At 54.1% G+C, this 26,061-nt stretch overlaps 1 protein-coding gene across 1 annotated transcript in view; it reads right to left on the bottom strand.

Moving 5' to 3' along the window:
- The window catches only part of LOC140729554 (calcium-activated potassium channel subunit alpha-1-like), a 533,167-nt gene that overhangs the window by 417,629 nt on the left and 89,477 nt on the right, over positions 1 to 26,061 (bottom strand). Inside the window, exon 9 of the mRNA XM_073049474.1 lies at positions 13,313 to 13,404. Coding sequence (XP_072905575.1) covers positions 13,313 to 13,404 — 92 coding nt within the window. The remainder of the gene's footprint in view (positions 1 to 13,312; positions 13,405 to 26,061) is intronic.

Genomic DNA, 26,061 nt, shown 5'->3' with positions numbered 1-26,061 from the left:
CTCTGTTGGAGATACACACCTACTCACGACCACTCTGTTGGAGATTCTCACCTACCCACAACCACTCTGTAGGAGATACACACCTACCCACGACCACTCTGTTGGAGATACTCACCTAGCCACGACCAGTCTGTTGGAGATACTCAGTCACCCACGACCACTCTGTTGGAGATACTCACCTACCCACGACCACTCTGTTGGACATACACACCTACCCACGACCACTCTGTTGGAGATACTCACCTACCCATGTCCACTCTGTTGGAGATACACACCTACCGATCACCACTCTGTTGGAGATACACACCTACCCACGACCACTCTGTTGGAGATACTCACCTACCCACGACCACTCTGTTGGAGATACACACCTACCCACAACCACTCTGTAGGAGATACACACCCACCCACGACCACTCTGTTGGAGATACTCAGCTACCCACGACCACTCTGTTGGAGATACTGAGTCACCCACGACCACTCTGTTGGAAATTCAAACCTACCCACGACCACTCTGTTGGAGATACACACCTACCCACAACCACTCTGTTGGAGATACTCACCTACCCACGACCACTCTGTTGGAGATACTCAGTCATCCACAACCACTCTGTTGTGAGATACTCACCCAGCCACGACCAGTCTGTTGGAGATACACAACTACCCACGACCACTCTGTTGGAGATACTCACCTACCCATGACCACTCTGTTGGACATACACACCTACCCGCGACCTCTCTGTTGGAGATACTCACATAAGCATGACCACTCTGTTGGAGATTCTCACCTACCCACAACCACACTGTTGGAGATACTCACCTACCCATGACCACTCTGTTGGAGATACACACCTACCCATGACCACTCTGTTGGAGATTCACACCTACCAAAGACCACTCTGTTGGAGACACTGAGTCACCCACGAGCACTCTGTTGGAGATTCTCACCTACCCACGACCACTCTGTTGGAGATTCTCACCTACCCACGACCACTCTGTTGGAGATACTCAGTCACCCACGAGCACTCTGTTGGAGATACTCACCTTTCCACGACCACTCTGTTGGAGGTGCTCAGTCACCCACGACCTCTCTGTTGGAGATACTCACCTACCCAAGACCACCCTGTTGGAGATACTTAGTAACCCACTACCACTCTGTTGGAGATACACACCTACTCACGACCACTCTGTTGGAGATTCTCACCTACCCACAACCACTCTGTAGGAGATACACACCTACCCACGACCACTCTGTTGGAGATACTCACCTAGCCACGACCAGTCTGTTGGAGATACTCAGTCACCCACGACCACTCTGTTGGAGATACTCAGTCACCCACGACCACTCTGTTGGAGATACTTACCTACCCACGACCACTCTGTTGGAGATACACACATACCCACGACCACTCTGTTGGAGATACTGAGTCACCCACGACCACTCTGTTGTAGATTCTCACCTACCCACGACCACTCTGTTGGAGATACACACCCACCCACGACCACTCTGTTGGAGATACTCAGTCACCCACGACCACTCTGTTGGAGATACTCACCTTTCCACGACCACTCTGTTGGAGGTGCTCAGTCACCCACGACCACTCTGTTGGAGATACTCACCTACCCATGACCACTCTGTTGGAGATACTGAGTCACCCACGATCACTCTGTTGGAGATTCTCACCTACCCACGACCACTCTGTTGGAGATACACACCTACCCACGACCACTCTGTTGGAGAAACTCACCTACCCACGACCACTCTGTTGGAGATACTCAGTCATCCACAACCACTCTGTTGTGAGATACTCACCCAGCCACGATCAGTCTGTTGGAGATACACAACTACCCACGACCACTCTGTTGGAGATACTCACCTACTCACGACCACTCTGTTGGAGATTCTCACCTACCCATGACCACTCTGTTGGAGATACTCAGTCACCCACGACCACTCTGTTGGAGATACTCACATAAGCATGACCACTCTGTTGGAGATTCTCACCTACCCACAACCACTCTGTTGGAGATACACACCTACTCACGACCACTCTGTTGGAGATTCTCACCTACCCACAACCACTCTGTAGGAGATACACACCTACCCACGACCACTCTGTTGGAGATACACACCTACCCACAACCACTCTGTAGGAGATACACACCCACCCACGACCACTCTGTTGGAGATACTCAGCTACCCACGACCACTCTGTTGGAGATACTGAGTCACCCACGACCACTCTGTTGGAAATTCAAACCTACCCACGACCACTCTGTTGGAGATACACACCTACCCACAACCACTCTGTTGGAGATACTCACCTACCCACGACCACTCTGTTGGAGATACTCAGTCATCCACAACCACTCTGTTGTGAGATACTCACCCAGCCACGACCAGTCTGTTGGAGATACACAACTACCCACGACCACTCTGTTGGAGATACTCACCTACCCATGACCACTCTGTTGGACATACACACCTACCCGCGACCTCTCTGTTGGAGATACTCACATAAGCATGACCACTCTGTTGGAGATTCTCACCTACCCACAACCACACTGTTGGAGATACTCACCTACCCATGACCACTCTGTTGGAGATACACACCTACCCATGACCACTCTGTTGGAGATTCACACCTACCAAAGACCACTCTGTTGGAGACACTGAGTCACCCACGAGCACTCTGTTGGAGATTCTCACCTACCCACGACCACTCTGTTGGAGATTCTCACCTACCCACGACCACTCTGTTGGAGATACTCAGTCACCCACGAGCACTCTGTTGGAGATACTCACCTTTCCACGACCACTCTGTTGGAGGTGCTCAGTCACCCACGACCTCTCTGTTGGAGATACTCACCTACCCAAGACCACCCTGTTGGAGATACTTAGTAACCCACTACCACTCTGTTGGAGATACACACCTACTCACGACCACTCTGTTGGAGATTCTCACCTACCCACAACCACTCTGTAGGAGATACACACCTACCCACGACCACTCTGTTGGAGATACTCACCTAGCCACGACCAGTCTGTTGGAGATACTCAGTCACCCACGACCACTCTGTTGGAGATACTCAGTCACCCACGACCACTCTGTTGGAGATACTTACCTACCCACGACCACTCTGTTGGAGATACACACATACCCACGACCACTCTGTTGGAGATACTGAGTCACCCACGACCACTCTGTTGTAGATTCTCACCTACCCACGACCACTCTGTTGGAGATACACACCCACCCACGACCACTCTGTTGGAGATACTCAGTCACCCACGACCACTCTGTTGGAGATACTCACCTTTCCACGACCACTCTGTTGGAGGTGCTCAGTCACCCACGACCACTCTGTTGGAGATACTCACCTACCCATGACCACTCTGTTGGAGATACTGAGTCACCCACGATCACTCTGTTGGAGATTCTCACCTACCCACGACCACTCTGTTGGAGATACACACCTACCCACGACCACTCTGTTGGAGAAACTCACCTACCCACGACCACTCTGTTGGAGATACTCAGTCATCCACAACCACTCTGTTGTGAGATACTCACCCAGCCACGATCAGTCTGTTGGAGATACACAACTACCCACGACCACTCTGTTGGAGATACTCACCTACTCACGACCACTCTGTTGGAGATTCTCACCTACCCATGACCACTCTGTTGGAGATACTCAGTCACCCACGACCACTCTGTTGGAGATACTCACATAAGCATGACCACTCTGTTGGAGATTCTCACCTACCCACAACCACTCTGTTGGAGATACACACCTACTCACGACCACTCTGTTGGAGATTCTCACCTACCCACAACCACTCTGTAGGAGATACACACCTACCCACGACCACTCTGTTGGAGATACTCACCTAGCCACGACCAGTCTGTTGGAGATACTCAGTCACCCACGACCACTCTGTTGGAGATACTCAGTCACCCACGACCACTCTGTTGGAGATACTTACCTACCCATGACCACTCTGTTGGAGATACACACATACCCACGACCACTCTGTTGGAGATACTGAGTCACCCACGACCACTCTGTTGTAGATTCTCTCCTACCCACGACCACTCTGTTGGAGATACACACCTACCCACAACCACTCTGTAGGAGATACACACCCACCCACGACCACTCTGTTGGAGATACTCAGTCACCCACGACCACTCTGTTGGAGATACTCACCTTTCCACGACCACTCTGTTGGAGGTGCTCAGTCACCCACGACCACTCTGTTGGAGATACTCACCTACCCATGACCACTCTGTTGGAGATACTGAGTCACCCACGACCACTCTGTTGGAGATTCTCACCTACCCACGACCACTCTGTTGGAGATACACACCTACCCACGACCACTCTCTTGGAGAAACTCACCTACCCACGACCACTCTGTTGGAGATACTCAGTCATCCACAACCACTCTGTTGTGAGATACTCACCCAGCCACGACCAGTCTGTTGGAGATACACAACTACCCACGACCACTCTGTTGGAGATACTCAGCTACCCATGACCCCTCTGTTGGACATACACACCTACCCGCGACCACTCTGTTGGTGATTCTCACCTACCCACGACCACTCTGTTGGAGATTCTCACCTACCCACGACCACTCTGTTGGAGATACTCAGTCACCCACGAGCACTCTGTTGGAGATTCTCACCTACCCACGACCACTCTGTTGGAGATTCTCACCTACCCACGACCACTCTGTTGGAGATACTCAGTCACCCACGAGCACTCTGTTGGAGATACTCACCTTTCCACGACCACTCTGTTGGAGGTGCTCAGTCACCCACGACCTCTCTGTTGGAGATACTCACCTACCCAAGACCACCCTGTTGGAGATACTTAGTAACCCACTACCACTCTGTTGGAGATACACACCTACTCACGACCACTCTGTTGGAGATTCTCACCTACCCACAACCACTCTGTAGGAGATACACACCTACCCACGACCACTCTGTTGGAGATACTCACCTAGCCACGACCAGTCTGTTGGAGATACTCAGTCACCCACGACCACTCTGTTGGAGATACTCAGTCACCCACGACCACTCTGTTGGAGATTCTCACCTACCCACGACCACTCTGTTGGAGATACACACCTACCCACGACCACTCTCTTGGAGAAACTCACCTACCCACGACCACTCTGTTGGAGATACTTAGTAACCCACTACCACTCTGTTGGAGATACACACCTACTCACGACCACTCTGTTGGAGATTCTCACCTACCCACAACCACTCTGTAGGAGATACACACCTACCCACGACCACTCTGTTGGAGATACTCACCTAGCCACGACCAGTCTGTTGGAGATACTCAGTCACCCACGACCACTCTGTTGGAGATACTCAGTCACCCACGACCACTCTGTTGGAGATACTTACCTACCCACGACCACTCTGTTGGAGATACACACATACCCACGACCACTCTGTTGGAGATACTGAGTCACCCACGACCACTCTGTTGTAGATTCTCACCTACCCACGACCACTCTGTTGGAGATACACACCCACCCACGACCACTCTGTTGCAGATACTCAGTCACCCACGACCACTCTGTTGGAGATACTCACCTTTCCACGACCACTCTGTTGGAGGTGCTCAGTCACCCACGACCACTCTGTTGGAGATACTCACCTACCCATGACCACTCTGTTGGAGATACTGAGTCACCCACGATCACTCTGTTGGAGATTCTCACCTACCCACGACCACTCTGTTGGAGATACACACCTACCCACGACCACTCTGTTGGAGAAACTCACCTACCCACGACCACTCTGTTGGAGATACTCAGTCATCCACAACCACTCTGTTGTGAGATACTCACCCAGCCACGACCAGTCTGTTGGAGATACACAACTACCCACGACCACTCTGTTGGAGATACTCACCTACTCACGACCACTCTGTTGGAGATTCTCACCTACCCATGACCACTCTGTTGGAGGTACTCAGTCACCCACGACCATTCTGTTGGAGATACTCACATAAGCATGACCACTCTGTTGGAGATTCTCACCTACCCACAACCACTCTGTTGGAGATACACACCTACTCACGACCACTCTGTTGGAGATTCTCACCTACCCACAACCACTCTGTAGGAGATACACACCTACCCACGACCACTCTGTTGGAGATTCTCACCTACCCATGACCACTCTGTTGGAGATACTCAGTCACCCACGACCACTCTGTTGGAGATACTCACATAAGCATGACCACTCTGTTGGAGATTATCACCTACCCACAACCACTCTGTAGGAGATACACACCTACCCACGACCACTCTGTTGGAGATACTCACCTAGCCACGACCAGTCTGTTGGAGATACTCAGTCACCCACGACCACTCTGTTGGAGATACTCAGTCACCCACGACCACTCTGTTGGAGATACTTACCTACCCACGACCACTCTGTTGGAGATACACACATACCCACGACCACTCTGTTGGAGATACTGAGTCACCCACGACCACTCTGTTGTAGATTCTCACCTACCCACGACCACTCTGTTGGAGATACACACCTACCCACAACCACTCTGTAGGAGATACACACCCACCCACGACCACTCTGTTGGAGATACTCAGTCACCCACGACCACTCTGTTGGAGATACTCACCTTTCCACGACCACTCTGTTGGAGGTGCTCAGTCACCCACGACCACTCTGTTGGAGATACTCACCTACCCATGACCACTCTGTTGGAGATACTGAGTCACCCACGACCACTCTGTTGGAGATTCTCACCTACCCACGACCACTCTGTTGGAGATACACACCTACCCACGACCACTCTCTTGGAGAAACTCACCTACCCACGACCACTCTGTTGGAGATACTCAGTCATCCACAACCACTCTGTTGTGAGATACTCACCTACCCACGACCAGTCTGTTGGAGATACACAACTACCCACGACCACTCTGTTGGAGATACTCAGCTACCCATGACCACTCTGTTGGACATACACACCTACCCGCGACCACTCTGTTGGTGATTCTCACCTACCCACGACCACTCTGTTGGAGATTCTCACCTACCCACGACCACTCTGTTGGAGATACTCACCTACCCACGACCACTCTGTTGGAGATTCTCACCTACCCATGACCACTCTGTTGGAGATACTCAGTCACCCACGACCACTCTGTTGGAGATACTCACATAAGCATGACCACTCTGTTGGAGATTCTCACCTACCCACGACCACTCTGTTGGAGATACTCAGTCATCCACAACCACTCTGTTGTGAGATACTCACCCAGCCACGACCAGTCTGTTGGAGATACACAACTACCCACGACCACTCTGTTGGAGATACCTAGCTACCCATGACCACTCTGTTGGACATACACACCTACCCGCGACCACTCTGTTGGTGATTCTCACCTACCCACGACCACTCTGTTGGAGATTCTCACCTACCCACGACCACTCTGTTGGAGATACTCACCTACCCACGACCACTCTGTTGGAGATTCTCACCTACCCATGACCACTCTGTTGGAGATACTCAGTCACGCATGACCACTCTGTTGGAGATTCTCACCTACCCACAACCACACTGTTGGAGATACTCACATAAGCATGACCACTCTGTTGGAGATTCTCACCTACCCACAACCACACTGTTGGAGATACTCACCTACCCATGACCACTCTGTTGGAGATACACACCTACCCATGACCACACTGTTGGAGATACTCACCTACCCACGACCACTCTGTTGGAGATACTCACCTACCCATGACCACTCTGTTGGAGATACACACCTACCCATGACCACACTGTTGGAGATTCTCACCTACCCACGACCACTCTGTTGGAGATACACACCTACCCATGACCACACTGTTGGAGATACTCACCTACCCACGACCACTCTGTTGGAGATACTCACCTACCCACGACCACTCTGTTGGAGATTCACACCTACCAAAGACCACTCTGTTGGAGACACTGAGTCACCCACGAGCACTCTGTTGGAGATTCTCACCTACCCACGACCACTCTGTTGGAGATTCTCACCTACCCACGACCACTCTGTTGGAGATACTCAGTCACCCACGAGCACTCTGTTGGAGATACTCACCTTTCCACGACCACTCTGTTGGAGGTGCTCAGTCACCCACGACCTCTCTGTTGGAGATACTCACCTACCCAAGACCACACTGTTGGAGATACTTAGTAACCCACTACCACTCTGTTGGAGATACACACCTACTCACGACCACTCTGTTGGAGATTCTCACCTACCCACAACCACTCTGTAGGAGATACACACCTACCCACGACCACTCTGTTGGAGATACTCACCTAGCCACGACCAGTCTGTTGGAGATACTCAGTCATCCACAACCACTCTGTTGTGAGATACTCACCCAGCCACGACCAGTCTGTTGGAGATACACACCTACCCACGACCACTCTGTTGGAGATACTCACCTACCCACGACCACTCTGTTGGAGATACACACCTACCCACAACCACTCTGTAGGAGATACACACCCACCCACGACCACTCTGTTGGAGATACTCAGCTACCCACGACCACTCTGTTGGAGATACTGAGTCACCCACGACCACTCTGTTGGAAATTCAAACCTACCCACGACCACTCTGTTGGAGATACACACCTACCCACAACCACTCTGTTGGAGATACTCACCTACCCACGACCACTCTGTTGGAGATACTCAGTCATCCACAACCACTCTGTTGTGAGATACTCACCCAGCCACGACCAGTCTGTTGGAGATACACAACTACCCACGACCACTCTGTTGGAGATACTCACCTACCCATGACCACTCTGTTGGACATACACACCTACCCGCGACCTCTCTGTTGGAGATACTCACATAAGCATGACCACTCTGTTGGAGATTCTCACCTACCCACAACCACACTGTTGGAGATACTCACCTACCCATGACCACTCTGTTGGAGATACACACCTACCCATGACCACTCTGTTGGAGATTCACACCTACCAAAGACCACTCTGTTGGAGACACTGAGTCACCCACGAGCACTCTGTTGGAGATTCTCACCTACCCACGACCACTCTGTTGGAGATTCTCACCTACCCACGACCACTCTGTTGGAGATACTCAGTCACCCACGAGCACTCTGTTGGAGATACTCACCTTTCCACGACCACTCTGTTGGAGGTGCTCAGTCACCCACGACCTCTCTGTTGGAGATACTCACCTACCCAAGACCACCCTGTTGGAGATACTTAGTAACCCACTACCACTCTGTTGGAGATACACACCTACTCACGACCACTCTGTTGGAGATTCTCACCTACCCACAACCACTCTGTAGGAGATACACACCTACCCACGACCACTCTGTTGGAGATACTCACCTAGCCACGACCAGTCTGTTGGAGATACTCAGTCACCCACGACCACTCTGTTGGAGATACTCAGTCACCCACGACCACTCTGTTGGAGATACTTACCTACCCACGACCACTCTGTTGGAGATACACACATACCCACGACCACTCTGTTGGAGATACTGAGTCACCCACGACCACTCTGTTGTAGATTCTCACCTACCCACGACCACTCTGTTGGAGATACACACCCACCCACGACCACTCTGTTGGAGATACTCAGTCACCCACGACCACTCTGTTGGAGATACTCACCTTTCCACGACCACTCTGTTGGAGGTGCTCAGTCACCCACGACCACTCTGTTGGAGATACTCACCTACCCATGACCACTCTGTTGGAGATACTGAGTCACCCACGATCACTCTGTTGGAGATTCTCACCTACCCACGACCACTCTGTTGGAGATACACACCTACCCACGACCACTCTGTTGGAGAAACTCACCTACCCACGACCACTCTGTTGGAGATACTCAGTCATCCACAACCACTCTGTTGTGAGATACTCACCCAGCCACGATCAGTCTGTTGGAGATACACAACTACCCACGACCACTCTGTTGGAGATACTCACCTACTCACGACCACTCTGTTGGAGATTCTCACCTACCCATGACCACTCTGTTGGAGATACTCAGTCACCCACGACCACTCTGTTGGAGATACTCACATAAGCATGACCACTCTGTTGGAGATTCTCACCTACCCACAACCACTCTGTTGGAGATACACACCTACTCACGACCACTCTGTTGGAGATTCTCACCTACCCACAACCACTCTGTAGGAGATACACACCTACCCACGACCACTCTGTTGGAGATACTCACCTAGCCACGACCAGTCTGTTGGAGATACTCAGTCACCCACGACCACTCTGTTGGAGATACTCAGTCACCCACGACCACTCTGTTGGAGATACTTACCTACCCATGACCACTCTGTTGGAGATACACACATACCCACGACCACTCTGTTGGAGATACTGAGTCACCCACGACCACTCTGTTGTAGATTCTCTCCTACCCACGACCACTCTGTTGGAGATACACACCTACCCACAACCACTCTGTAGGAGATACACACCCACCCACGACCACTCTGTTGGAGATACTCAGTCACCCACGACCACTCTGTTGGAGATACTCACCTTTCCACGACCACTCTGTTGGAGGTGCTCAGTCACCCACGACCACTCTGTTGGAGATACTCACCTACCCATGACCACTCTGTTGGAGATACTGAGTCACCCACGACCACTCTGTTGGAGATTCTCACCTACCCACGACCACTCTGTTGGAGATACACACCTACCCACGACCACTCTCTTGGAGAAACTCACCTACCCACGACCACTCTGTTGGAGATACTCAGTCATCCACAACCACTCTGTTGTGAGATACTCACCCAGCCACGACCAGTCTGTTGGAGATACACAACTACCCACGACCACTCTGTTGGAGATACTCAGCTACCCATGACCCCTCTGTTGGACATACACACCTACCCGCGACCACTCTGTTGGTGATTCTCACCTACCCACGACCACTCTGTTGGAGATTCTCACCTACCCACGACCACTCTGTTGGAGATACTCAGTCACCCACGAGCACTCTGTTGGAGATTCTCACCTACCCACGACCACTCTGTTGGAGATTCTCACCTACCCACGACCACTCTGTTGGAGATACTCAGTCACCCACGAGCACTCTGTTGGAGATACTCACCTTTCCACGACCACTCTGTTGGAGGTGCTCAGTCACCCACGACCTCTCTGTTGGAGATACTCACCTACCCAAGACCACCCTGTTGGAGATACTTAGTAACCCACTACCACTCTGTTGGAGATACACACCTACTCACGACCACTCTGTTGGAGATTCTCACCTACCCACAACCACTCTGTAGGAGATACACACCTACCCACGACCACTCTGTTGGAGATACTCACCTAGCCACGACCAGTCTGTTGGAGATACTCAGTCACCCACGACCACTCTGTTGGAGATACTCAGTCACCCACGACCACTCTGTTGGAGATACTCACATAAGCATGACCACTCTGTTGGAGATTCTCACCTACCCACAACCACTCTGTTGGAGATACACACCTACTCACGACCACTCTGTTGGAGATTCTCACCTACCCACAACCACTCTGTAGGAGATACACACCTACCCACGACCACTCTGTTGGAGATTCTCACCTACCCATGACCACTCTGTTGGAGATACTCAGTCACCCACGACCACTCTGTTGGAGATACTCACATAAGCATGACCACTCTGTTGGAGATTCTCACCTACCCACAACCACTCTGTTGGAGATACACACCTACTCACGACCACTCTGTTGGAGATTCTCACCTACCCACAACCACTCTGTAGGAGATACACACCTACCCACGACCACTCTGTTGGAGATACTCACCTAGCCACGACCAGTCTGTTGGAGATACTCAGTCACCCACGACCACTCTGTTGGAGATACTCAGTCACCCACGACCACTCTGTTGGAGATACTTACCTACCCATGACCACTCTGTTGGAGATACACACATACCCACGACCACTCTGTTGGAGATACTGAGTCACCCACGACCACTCTGTTGTAGATTCTCACCTACCCACGACCACTCTGTTGGAGATACACACCTACCCACAACCACTCTGTAGGAGATACACACCCACCCACGACCACTCTGTTGGAGATACTCAGTCACCCACGACCACTCTGTTGGAGATACTCACCTTTCCACGACCACTCTGTTGGAGGTGCTCAGTCACCCACGACCACTCTGTTGGAGATACTCACCTACCCATGACCACTCTGTTGGAGATACTGAGTCACCCACGACCACTCTGTTGGAGATTCTCACCTACCCACGACCACTCTGTTGGAGATACACACCTACCCACGACCACTCTCTTGGAGAAACTCACCTACCCACGACCACTCTGTTGGAGATACTCAGTCATCCACAACCACTCTGTTGTGAGATACTCACCCAGCCACGACCAGTCTGTTGGAGATACACAACTACCCACGACCACTCTGTTGGAGATACTCAGCTACCCATGACCCCTCTGTTGGACATACACACCTACCCGCGACCACTCTGTTGGTGATTCTCACCTACCCACGACCACTCTGTTGGAGATTCTCACCTACCCACGACCACTCTGTTGGAGATACTCACCTACCCACGACCACTCTGTTGGAGATTCTCACCTACCCATGACCACTCTGTTGGAGATACTCAGTCACCCACGACCACTCTGTTGGAGATACTCACATAAGCATGACCACTCTGTTGGAGATTCTCACCTACCCACAACCACACTGTTGGAGATACACACATACCCTCGACCACTCTGTTGGAGATACTCACCTACCCACGACCACTCTGTTGGACATACACACCTACCCACGACCACTCTGTTGGAGATACTCACCTACCCATGACCACTCTGTTGGAGATACACTCCTACCGATGACCACTCTGTTGGAGATACTCACCTACCCACGACCACTCTGTTGGAGATACTCACCTACCCACGACCACTCTGTTGGACATACACACCTACCCATGACCACTCTGTTGGAGATACACACCTACCCACGACCACTCTGTTGGAGATACTCACCTACCCACGACCACTCTGTTGGACATACTCACCTCCCCACGACCACTCTGTTGGACATACACACCTACCCACGACCACTCTGTCGGAGATACTCACCTCCGCACGACCACTCTGTTGGACATACACACCTTCCCACGACCACTCTGTTGGAGATACTGACCTACCCATGACCACTCTGTTGGAGATACTCACTTCTTCCCCATGACTACGCTGTACGATCCTGTGTACTTGCGATTGGTTCCGATGAGCTCAATGATCTCAGGGACATGACTTGCAAACAACACCTGTTTGGAGAGATACGGCATTCTGTAAGATTTTGGAAGTCTGTGCAATACGCACAAAATCCCAGGAGTTACGGTTACTTAGCTGTTATTGTGGCACTATTACAGCTCAGGGCGTTGGAGTTCAGAATTTAATTTTACATCCTCTGTATGGAGTTCCTGCAGAAGGTCTGGGTTTCCCCCAGCTCCTCTGGTTTCCTCCTTGGTCTAAAGATTTACCTGGTAGATTAATTGGCCATTGTTTAATTGTCCTGTGATTAGGTTAGGGTTAATTGGGGTTGTGTGCGTTTGCTGGGGCCACACAGCTCGAAGGGCCAGAAGATCCTATTCTGAGCTATATTCCTAAATACATAGACAGACAGAATGATAGAGAGATAGATAGAGAGACAGACTGATAGATAGTTAGATAGAGAGATAGATCAATAGAGTCAGACACACAGAGAGATAGCCAGACAGACAGACAGACAGATAAATGGACAGATCAATGCTGGAGGGCCTCAGCAAGTTAGGTTGCATCTATGGAGGGGAGGGAACAGACCAGGACAGACTGACAGGTGTTCTTCTTCAATGGACCTGATGCTCCCTGAGCTGCTGAGTTCCACCAGCGTTTTTGTGTGTAACATCCATTACAAGTTCCCAAGGATACAAATGAGAAAATTTAAGACCAGCCACTATTAAACAATGGGAAATGGAGGTGGGGGAGGTGTTAATAATCCATTTATCCCTAGTGTTCCTTACCACTGCCCAACTCAGCATTGAACAGATTGTCCAAACCCTCTGCCCCGAACCAGGAAGTTCTCCTTCACACCAACCTCCACCATCTGTCCACAGCATCACATCCATCTGTTCCTCCCTCATGAGGTAACTATCCCTTCCCCATCTCAACCTCCTCCTCCTCCTCCACATTCTAAAACCTGTCCCTGTGAGGACTTGGGCAGACAGTGTCTGGGCTGAGGGCCTCTTTTTTCGGTGTTGGTTCTGAAAGACCCCCTTCACTGCCCCAGCTATCCCACTCCATCCAGGAAGGTATGGAAGTACCGTGGGGGTGGGGTGGGGTGTGGGGAGAGCGGAGGTAACCATAGTGATTGAAACATTGATAACTTCCATATTCTACACACACACAAGAGAGATTCTGCAGACGATGGAAATCTACAGCAACACACACAAAATTGCAGGAGGAACTCAGCAGGTCAGGCAGCATCTATGGAGGGGAATAAACAGCCAGGACTGGAAAGGAAGGGGAAAGAAGGACACAGCAATACAATTGCCTGGTGGAACTTATGTCTGCCGCATTGGACTCTGGGACAAAGACAGAGAGATCCCTTGGGAAGTGGAAGGGCATCTTTGTAGAAGTGACTAAGATAATGAGAAGTATTAACAAGGTAGATGGTCACAGTCTTTTCCAAAACTAGGGGGCATAGGTTTAGAGTGAGAGGGAAAAGATTTATAAAGGACCTGAGGGGCAACTAGGGTGGTGGGGTGGTGATACAGTACGTCCCTACCAAAGGAGGTGTAAGGCGCTCCTTCCCTCTGCTAGCCTGCAGGTCACCCTTGGGCAAGGTGTAGCACCTGCTTAGCCCCCGATCAGGGTCGTGTGAAGCCATGGGAGCAGGTGGTGGATGGTCGTACGAGCAGCTGGTGCAGATCACAAGTCCTGGTTATGTGACCACTGACACCAGGCAGACAATCTCTGAAGAGTATTGATAATGGCTGGGGTCACCCATCTTGTAAAGACTCTGCCCAGAAGGAGGCAATGGAAAAATCTGCCAAGAACAGTCATGGTCCCCGCTCATGTCATACGACATGGCACATAATGATGATGTCATACAACATGGTGCATAATGATGATGATGACAAGGGCAACGGTTTCACGCAGAGGGTGATGAATTGGTGAGTATATGGAACAAGTAGCCAGAGGCAGGTACAATATTATCATTTAAGAAAAAGCTGGACAGGTACATGGGGAGAGGGCATGGAGGGATATGGGACACTGTCGCCAGAACGGATATCTGTATATTCCTGCTATATTGTACACTCGTTAAAGGCAAGCACTCAAACTAATCAGACATTTCTACCTTTGTTTCTGGATTCAGTTCCTACAGATTTTGATGTTTTCCTTTGACCCACACTAGCCGCCTCATGCCAGAAATCCGGGTCTAACTGGGAGCAGATCTGGGTAGTCCACGTCAATCATCTGTTCATTAAAAGCATGCAACGAGCGAGCAAGCTCACTGGCTCTACGTGGTGTCGAGCTGCACTCAGCCAGATGCATTCCCTCCCATGGAAGGGCAGCAGACACCAACAGAATCAACAAACTCACTCGTAAGGCCAGTGCTATCATGTTTGCTGTTGTGTGCTGGGGCAGCAGGCTGAGGGTAGCAGACACCAACAGAATCAACAAACTCATTTGTAAGGCCAGTGATGTTGTGGGGGTGGAACTGGACTCTCTGACGGTGGTGTCTGAAAAGAGGATGCTGTCCAAGTTGCATGCCATCTTGGACAATGTCTCCCATCCACTCCATAATGTACTGGTTAGGCACAGGAGTACCTTCAGCCAGAAACTCATTCCACCGAGATGTAACACCGAGCATCATAGGAAGTCATTCCTCCCTGTGGCCATCAAACTTTACAACTCCTCCCTCGGAGTGTCAGACACCCTGAGCCAATAGGCTGGTCCTGGACTTATTTCCAATTGGCATTATTTACTTATTATTATTTTAATTATTTATGGTTTTCTATTGGTACATTTCTACACTATTCTTGGTTGGTGCGGCTGTATCGAAACCCAATTTCCCTCGGGATCAATATGTATCTCTGCCCCTTCACCTCCCTTTCACGCTGTGACCAGGATATCTCTGCCCCTTCACCTCCCTTTCACGCTGTGACCAGGATATCTCTGCCCCTTCACCTCCCTTTCCTGCTTCGACCTGGATATCTCTGCCCCTTCACCTCCCTTTCCTGCTTCGACCTGGATATCTCTGCCCCTTCACCTCCCCTTCCCGCTGTGACCAGGGGATCACTGCCCCTTCACCTCCCCTTCCCACTGTGACCAGGGGATCTCTGCCCCTTCACCTACCCTTCCTACTTCGACCTGGATATCTCTGCCCCTTCACCTCCCCTTCCTGCTTCGACCTGGATATCTCTGCCCCTTCACCTCCCCTTCCTGCTGTGACCAGGATATCTCTGCCCCTTCACCTCCCTTTCCCGCTGTGACCAGGGGATCTCTGCCCCTTCAACTCCCTTTCCCGCTGTGACCAGGATATGTCTGACCCTTCACATCCCCTTCCTGCTGTGACCAGGATATCTCTGCCCCTTCACCTCCCCTTCCTGCTGTGACCAGGATATCTCTGCCCCTTCACCTCCCCTTCCCACTGTGACCAGGGGATCTCTGCCCCTTCACCTCCCTTTCCCGCTGTGACCAGGGTATCTCTGCCCCTTCACCTCCCCTTCCCGCTGTGACCAGGGGATCCCTGCCCCTTCACCTCCCCTTCCCACTGTGACCAGGGGATCTCTGCCCCTTCACCTCCCCTTCCTACTTCGACCTGGATATCTCTGCCCCTTCACCTCCCCTTCCTGCTTCGACCTGGATATCTCTGCCCCTTCACCTCCCTTTCCCGCTGTGACCAGGGGATCTCTGCCCCTTCACCTCCCTTTCCCGCTGTGACCAGGATATCTCTGCCCCTTCACCTCCCTTTCCTGCTGTGACCAGGGGATCTCTGCCCCTTCACCTCCCCTTCCTGCTTCGACCTGGATATCTCTGCCCCTTCACCTCCCCTTCCCACTGTGACCAGGATATCTCTGCCCCTTCACCTCCCCTACCCGCTGTGACCAGGGGATCTCTGCCCCTTCACCTCCCCTTCCTGCTTCGACCTGGATATCTCTGCCCCTTCACCACCCCTTCCTGCTTCGACCTGGATATCTCTGCCCCTTCACGTCCCTTTCCCGCTGTGACCAGGGGATCTCTGCCCCTTCACCTCCCCTTCCTGCTGTGACCAGGATATCTCTGCCCCTTCACCTCCCCTTCCTGCTGTGACTAGGATATCTCTGCCCCTTCACCTCCCTTTCCTGCTGTGATCAGGATATCTCTGCCCCTTCACCTCCCCTTCCTGCTGTGACCAGGATATCTCTGCCCCTTCACCTCCCCTTCCCACTGTGACCAGGGGATCTCTGCCCCTTCACCTCCCTTTCCCACTGTGACCAGAATATCTCTGCCCCTTCACCTCCCCTTCCCGCTGTGACCAGGGGATCTCTGCCCCTTCACCTCCACTTCCCGCTGTGACCTGAATATCTCTGCCACTTCACCTCCCTTTCCCTCTGTGACCAGGATATCTCTGCCCCTTCACCTCCCTTTCCTGCCTTGACCAGGATATCTCTGCCCCTTCACCTCCCTTTCCTGCCTTGACCAGGATATCTCTGCCCCTTCACCTCCCTTTCCCGCTGTGACCAGGATATCTCTGCCCCTTCACCTCCCTTTCCTGCTGTGACCAGGATATCTCTGCCCCTTCACCTCCCCTACCCGCTGTGACCAGGGGATCTCTGCCCCTTCACCTCTCCTTCCTGCTGTGACCAGGATATCTCTGCCCCTTCACCTCCCCTTCCTGCTTCGACCTGGATATCTCTGCCCCTTCACCTCCCCTTCCCGCTGTGACCAGGATATCTCTGCCCCTTCACCTCCCCTTCCCATTGTGACCAGGATATCTCTGCCCCTTCACCTCCCCTTCCCACTGTGACCAGGGGATCTCTGCCCCTTCACCTACCCTTCCTGCTTCGACCTGGATATCTCTGCCCCTTCACCTCCCTTTCCCGCTGTGACCAGGGGATCTCTGCCCCTTCACCTCCCCTTCCCGCTGTGACCAGGGGATCTCTGCCCCTTCACCTCCCCTTCCCACTGTGACCAGGGGATCTCTGCCCCTTCACCTCCCCTTCCTACTTCGACCTGGATATCTCTGCCCCTTCACCTCCCCTTCCTGCTTCGACCTGGATATCTCTGCCCCTTCACCTCCCCTTCCCACTGTGACCAGGGGATCTCTGCCCCTTCACCTCCCTTTCCCACTGTGACCAGAATATCTCTGCCCCTTCACCTCCCTTTACCGCTGTGACCAGGGGATCTCTGCCCCTTCACGTCCCCTTCCTGCTGTGACCAGGATATCTCTGCCCCTTCACCTCCCCTTCCCACTGTGACCAGGGGATCTCTGCCCCTTCACCTCCCTTTCCCACTGTGACCAGAATATCTCTGCCCCTTCACCTCCCCTTCCCGCCGTGACCAGGGGATCTCTGCCCCTTCACCTCCCCTTCCCGCTGTGACCTGAATATCTCTGCCCCTTCTCCTCCCTTTCCCTCTGTGACCAGGATATCTCTGCCCTTTCACCTCCCTTTCCCGCTGTGACCAGGATATCTCTGCCCCTTCACCTCCCTTTCGTGCTGTGACCAGGATATCTCTGCCCCTTTACCTCCCCTTCCTGCTGTGACCAGGGGATCTCTGCCCCTTCACCTCCCTTTCCTGCCTTGACCAGGATATCTCTGCCCCTTCACCTCCCTTTCCTGCTGTGACCAGGATATCTCTGCCCCTTCACCTCCCTTTCCCGCTGTGACCAGGATATCTCTGCCCCTTCACCTCCCATTCCTGCTGTGACCAGGATATCTCTGCCCCTTCACCTCCCCTTCCCGCTGTGACCAGGGGATCTCTGCCCCTTCACCTCTCCTTCCCGCTGTGACCAGGATATCTCTGCCCCTTCACCTCCCCTTCCTGCTGTGACCAGGGGATCGCTGCCCCTTCACCTCCCTTTCCCGCTGTGACCAGGATATCTCTGCCCCTTCACCTCCCCTTCCTGCTTCGACCTGGATATCTCTGCCCCTTCACCTCCCCTTCCCGCTGTGACCAGGATATCTCTGCCCCTTCACCTCCCCTTCCCACTGTGACCAGGATATCTCTGCCCCTTCACCTCACCTTCCCACTGTGACCAGGGGATCTCTGCCCCTTCACCTACCCTTCCTGCTTCGACCTGGATATATCTGCCCCTTCACCTCTCCTTCCCGCTGTGACCAGGATATCTCTGCCACTTCACCTCCCCTTCCCACTGTGACCAGGGGATCTCTGCCTCTTCACCTCTCCTTCCCGCTGTGACCAGGATATCTCTGCCCCTTCAACTCCCCTTCCCACTGTGACCAGGATATCTCTGCCCCTTCACCTCCTCTTCCCACTGTGACCAGGGGATCTCTGCCCCTTCACCTCCCCTTCCTGCTTCGACCTGGATATCTCTGCCCCTTCACCTCCCTTTCCCGCTGTGACCAGGATATCTCTGCCCCTTCACCTCCCTTTCCTGCTTCGACCTGGATATCTCTGCCCCTTCACCTCCCCTTCCTGCTTCGACCTGGATATCTCTGCCCCTTCACCTCCCTTTCCCGCTGTGACCAGGATATCTCTGCCCCTTCACCTCCCCTTCCTGCTGTGACCAGGGGATCTCTGCCCCTTCACCTCCCTTTCCCGCTGTGACCAGGATATCTCTGCCCCTTCACCTCCCCTACCCGCTGTGACCAGGGGATCTCTGCCCCTTCACCTCCCCTTCCTGCTTCGACCTGGATATCTCTGCCCCTTCACCTCCCCTTCCTGCTTCGACCTGGATATCTCTGCCGCTTCACCTGCCTTTCCCGCTGTGACCAGGGGATCTCTGCCCCTTCACCTCCCCTTCCCGCTGTGACCAGGGGATCTCTGCCCCTTCACCTCCCCTTCCCGCTGTGACCTGAATATCTCTGCCCCTTCACCTCCCTTTCCCTCTGTGACCAGGATATCTCTGCCCCTTCACCTCCCTTTCCCGCTGTGACCAGGATATCTCTGCCCCTTCACCTCCCTTTCCTGCTGTGACCAGGATATCTCTGCCCCTTCACCTCCCCTTCCCGCTGTGACCAGGGGATCTCTGCCCCTTCACCTCTCCTTCCTGCTGTGACCAGGATATCTCTGCCCCTTCACCTCCCCTTCCTGCTGTGACCAGGGGATCTCTGCCCCTTCACCTCCCTTTCCCGCTGTGACCAGGATATCTCTGCACCTTCACCTCCCCTTCCTGCTTCGAGCTGGATATCTCTGCCCCTTCACCTCCCCTTCCCGCTGTGACTAGGATATCTCTGCCCCTTCACCTCCCCTTCCCTCTGTGACCAGGGGATCTCTGCCCCTTCACCTACCCTTCCTGCTTCGACCTGGATATCTCTGCCCCTTCTCCTCCCTTTACCGCTGTGACCAGGATATCTCTGCCCCTTCACCTCCCCTTCTCGCTGTGACCAGGGGATCCCTGCCCCTTCACCTCCCCTTTCCGCTGTGACCAGGGGAACTCTGCCCCTTCACCTCCCCTTCCCACTGTGACCAGGGGATCTCTGCCCCTTCACCTCCCCTTCCTGCTTCGACCTGGATATCTCTGCCCCTTCACCTCCCTTTCCCGCTGTGACCAGGATATCTCTGCCCCTTCTCCTCCCTTTACCGCTGTGACCAGGATATCTCTGCCCCTTCACCTCCCCTTCCCGCTGTGACCAGGGGATCTCTGCCCCTTCACCTCCCCTTCCCACTGTGACCAAGATATCTCTGCCCCTTCACCACCCTTTCCCGCTGTGACCAGGATATCTCTGCCCCTTCACCTCCCTTTCCCGCTGTGACCAGGATATCTCTGCCCCTTCACCTCCCTTTCCTGCTGTGACCAGGGGATCTCTGCCCCTTCACCTCCCCTTCCTGCTTCGATCTGGATATCTCTGCCCCTTCACCTCCCCTTCCCACTGTGACCAGGATATCTCTGCCCCTTCACCTCCACTACCCGCTGTGACCAGGGGATCTCTGCCCCTTCACCTCCCCTTCCTGCTTCGACCTGGATATCTCTGCCCCTTCACCACCCCTTCCTGCTTCGACCTGGATATCTCTGCCCCTTCACCTCCCTTTCCCGCTGTGACCAGGGGATCTCTGCCCCTTCAACTCCCCTTCCTGCTGTGACCAGGATATCTCTGCCCCTTCACCTCCCCTTCCTGCTGTGACTAGGATATCTCTGCCCCTTCACATCCCTTTCCTGCTGTGATCAGGATATCTCTGCCCCTTCACCTCCCCTTCCTGCTGTGACCAGGATATCTCTGCCCCTTCACCTCCCCTTCCCACTGTGACCAGGGGATCTCTGCCCCTTCACCTCCCTTTCCCACTGTGACCAGAATATCTCTGCCCCTTCACCTCCCCTTCCCGCTGTGACCAAGGGATCTCTGCCCCTTCACCTCCCCTTCCCGCTGTGACCTGAATATCTCTGCCCCTTCACCTCCCTTTCCCTCTGTGACCAGGATATCTCTGCCCCTTCACCTCCCTTTCCTGCCTTGACCAGGATATCTCTGCCCCTTCACCTCCCTTTCCCGCTGTGACCAGGATATCTCTGCCCCTTCACCTCCCTTTCCGGCTGTGACCAGGATATCTCTGCCCCTTCACCTCCCTTTCCTGCTGTGACCAGGATATCTCTGCCCCTTCACCTCCCCTTCCCGCTGTGACCAGGGGATCTCTGCCCCTTCACCTCTCCTTCCTGCTGTGACCAGGATATCTCTGCCCCTTCACCTCCCCTTCCTGCTTCGACCTGGATATCTCTGCCCCTTCACCTCCCCTTCCCGCTGTGACCAGGATATCTCTGCCCCTTCACCTCCCCTTCCCATTGTGACCAGGATATCTCTGCCCCTTCACCTCCCCTTCCCACTGTGACCAGGGGATCTCTGCCCCTTCACCTACCCTTCCTGCTTCGACCTGGATATCTCTGCCCCTTCACCTCCCTTTCCCGCTGTGACCAGGGGATCTCTGCCCCTTCACCTCCCCTTCCCGCTGTGACCAGGGGATCTCTGCCCCTTCACCTCCCCTTCCCACTGTGACCAGGGGATCTCTGCCCCTTCACCTCCCCTTCCTACTTCGAACTGGATATCTCTGCCCCTTCACCTCCCCTTCCTGCTTCGACCTGGATATCTCTGCCCCTTCACCTCCCTTTCCCGCTGTGACCAGGGGATCTCTGCCCCATCACCTCCCTTTCCCGCTGTGAACAGGATATGTCTGCCCCTTCACATCCCCTTCCTGCTGTGACCAGGGGATCTCTGCCCCTTCACCTCCCTTTCCCACTGTGACCAGAATATCTCTGCCCCTTCACCTCCCTTTACCGCTGTGACCAGGGGATCTCTGCCCCTTCACCTCCCCTTCCTGCTGTGACCAGGATATCTCTGCCCCTTCACCTCCCCTTCCCACTGTGACCAGGGGATCTCTGCCCCTTCACCTCCCTTTCCCACTGTGACCAGAATATCTCTGCCCCTTCACCTCCCCTTCCCGCCGTGACCAGGGGATCTCTGCCCCTTCACCTCCCCTTCCCGCTGTGACCTGAATATCTCTGCCCCTTCACCTCCCTTTCCCTCTGTGACCAGGATATCTCTGCCCTTTCACCTCCCTTTCCCGCTGTGACCAGGATATCTCTGCCCCTTCACCTCCCTTTCGTGCTGTGACCAGGATATCTCTGCCCCTTTACCTCCCCTTCCTGCTGTGACCAGGGGATCTCTGCCCCTTCACCTCCCTTTCCTGCCTTGACCAGGATATCTCTGCCCCTTCACCTCCCTTTCCTGCTGTGACCAGGATATCTCTGCCCCTTCACCTCCCTTTCCCGCTGTGACCAGGATATCTCTGCCCCTTCACCTCCCTTTCCTGCTGTGACCAGGATATCTCTGCCCCTTCACCTCCCCTTCCCGCTGTGACCAGGGGATCTCTGCCCCTTCACCTCTCCTTCCCGCTGTGACCAGGATATCTCTGCCCCTTCACCTCCCCTTCCTGCTGTGACCAGGGGATCGCTGCCCCTTCACCTCCCTTTCCCGCTGTGACCAGGATATCTCTGCCCCTTCACCTCCCCTTCCTGCTTCGACCTGGATATCTCTGCCCCTTCACCTCCCCTTCCCGCTGTGACCAGGATATCTCTGCCCCTTCACCACCCCTTCCCACTGTGACCAGGATATCTCTGCCCCTTCACCTCACCTTCCCACTGTGACCAGGGGATCTCTGCCCCTTCACCTACCCTTCCTGCTTCGACCTGGATATATCTGCCCCTTCACCTCTCCTTCCCGCTGTGACCAGGATATCTCTGCCCCTTCACCTCCCCTTCCCACTGTGACCAGGGGATCTCTGCCTCTTCACCTCTCCTTCCCGCTGTGACCAGGATATCTCTGCCCCTTCACCTTCCCTTCCCACTGTGACCAGGATATCTCTGCCCCTTCACCTCCCCTTCCCACTGTGACCAGGGGATCTCTGCCCCTTCACCTCCCCTTCCTGCTTCGACCTGGATATCTCTGCCCCTTCACCTCCCTTTCCCGCTGTGACCAGGATATCTCTGCCCCTTCACCTCCCTTTCCTGCTGTGACCAGGATATCTCTGCCCCTTCACCTCCCCTTCCCGCTGTGACCAGGGGATCTCTGCCCCTTCACCTCTCCTTCCTGCTGTGACCAGGATATCTCTGCCCCTTCACCTCCCCTTCCTGCTTCGACCTGGATATCTCTGCCCCTTCACCTCCCCTTCCCGCTGTGACCAGGATATCTCTGCCCCTTCACCTCCCCTTCCCATTGTGCCCAGGATATCTCTGCCCCTTCACCTCCCCTTCCCACTGTGACCAGGGGATCTCTGCCCCTTCACCTACCCTTCCTGCTTCGACCTGGATATCTCTGCCCCTTCACCTCCCTTTCCCGCTGTGACCAGGGGATCTCTGCCCCTTCACCTCCCCTTCCCACTGTGACCAGGGGATCTCTGCCCCTTCACCTCCCCTTCCCGCTGTGACCAGGGGATCTCTGCCCCTTCACCTCTCCTTCCCGCTGAGACCAGGATATCTCTGCCCCTTCACCTCCCCTTCCTGCTGTGACCAGGGGATCGCTGCCCCTTCACCTCCCTTTCCCGCTGTGACCAGGATATCTCTGCCCCTTCACCTCCCCTTCCTGCTTCGACCTGGATATCTCTGCCCCTTCACCTCCCCTTCCCGCTGTGACCAGGATATCTCTGCCCCTTCACCACCCCTTCGCACTGTGACCAGGATATATCTGCCCCTTCACCTCACCTTCCCACTGTGACCAGGGGATCTCTGCCCCTTCACCTACCCTTCCTGCTTCGACCTGGATATATCTGCCCCTTCACCTCTCCTTCCCGCTGTGACCAGGATATCTCTGCCCCTTCACCTCCCCTTCCCACTGTGACCAGGGGATCTCTGCCTCTTCACCTCTCCTTCCCGCTGTGACCAGGATATCTCTGCCCCTTCACCTCCCCTTCCCACTGTGACCAGGATATCTCTGCCCCTTCACCTCCCCTTCCCACTGTGACCAGGGGACCTCTGCCCCTTCACCTCCCCTTCCTGCTTTGACCTGGATATCTCTGCCCCTTCACCTCCCTTTCCCGCTGTGACCAGGATATCTCTGCCCCTTCACCTCCCTTTCCTGCTTCGACCTGGATATCTCTGCCCCTTCACCTCCCTTTCCTGCTTCGACCTGGATATCTCTGCCCCTTCACCTCCCCTTCCCGCTGTGACCAGGGGATCTCTGCCCCTTCACCTCCCCTTCCCACTGTGACCAGGGGATCTCTGCCCCTTCACCTCCCCTTCCTACTTCGACCTGGATATCTCTGCCCCTTCACCTCCCCTTCCTGCTTCGACCTGGATATCTCTGCCCCTTCACCTCCCTTTCCCGCTGTGACCAGGATATCTCTGCCCCTTCACCTCCCCTTCCTGCTGTGACCAGGGGATCTCTGCCCCTTCACCTCCCTTTCCCTCTGTGACCAGGATATCTCTGCCCCTTCACCTCCCTTTCCCGCTGTGACCAGGATATCTCTGCCCCTTCACCTCCCTTTCCTGCTGTGACCAGGATATCTCTGCCCCTTCACCTCCCCTTCCCGCTGTGACCAGGGGATCTCTGCCCCTTCACCTCTCCTTCCTGCTGTGACCAGGATATCTCTGCCCCTTCACCTCCCCTTCCTGCTGTGACCAGGGGATCTCTGCCCCTTCACCTCCCTTTCCCGCTGTGACCAGGATATCTCTGCCCCTTCACCTCCCCTTCCTGCTTCGAGCTGGATATCTCTGCCCCTTCACCTCCCCTTCCCGCTGTGACCAGGATATCTCTGCCCCTTCACCTCCCCTTCCCTCTGTGACCAGGGGATCTCTGCCCCTTCACCTACCCTTCCTGCTTCGACCTGGATATCTCTGCCCCTTCTCCTCCCTTTACCGCTGTGACCAGGATATCTCTGCCCCTTCACCTCCCCTTCCCGCTGTGACCAGCGGATCCCTGCCCCTTCAACTCCCCTTTCCGCTGTGACGAGGGGAACTCTGCCCCTTCACCTCCCCTTCCCACTGTGACCAGGGGATCTCTGCCCCTTCACCTCCCCTTCCTGCTTCGACCTGGATATCTCTGCCCCTTCACCTCCCTTTCCCGCTGTGACCAGGATATCTCTGCCCCTTCAACTCCCCTTCCCGCTGTGACCAGGGGATCTCTGCCCCTTCACCTCCCCTTCCCACTGTGACCAAGATATCTCTGCCCCTTCACCTCCCTTTCCCGCTGTGACCAGGATATCTCTGCCCCTTCACCTCCCTTTCCCGCTGTGACCAGGATATCTCTGCCCCTTCACCTCCCTTTCCTGCTGTGACCAGGGGATCTCTGCCC

The sequence above is a fragment of the Hemitrygon akajei genome, chromosome 1, assembly GCF_048418815.1.
Source record: "Hemitrygon akajei chromosome 1, sHemAka1.3, whole genome shotgun sequence".
In the NCBI taxonomy this organism is placed as follows: Eukaryota; Metazoa; Chordata; class Chondrichthyes; order Myliobatiformes; family Dasyatidae; genus Hemitrygon; species Hemitrygon akajei.
The sequence above is the reverse complement of the archived record's forward strand: the minus strand, read 5'-3'. Positions and strand labels throughout refer to the sequence as shown.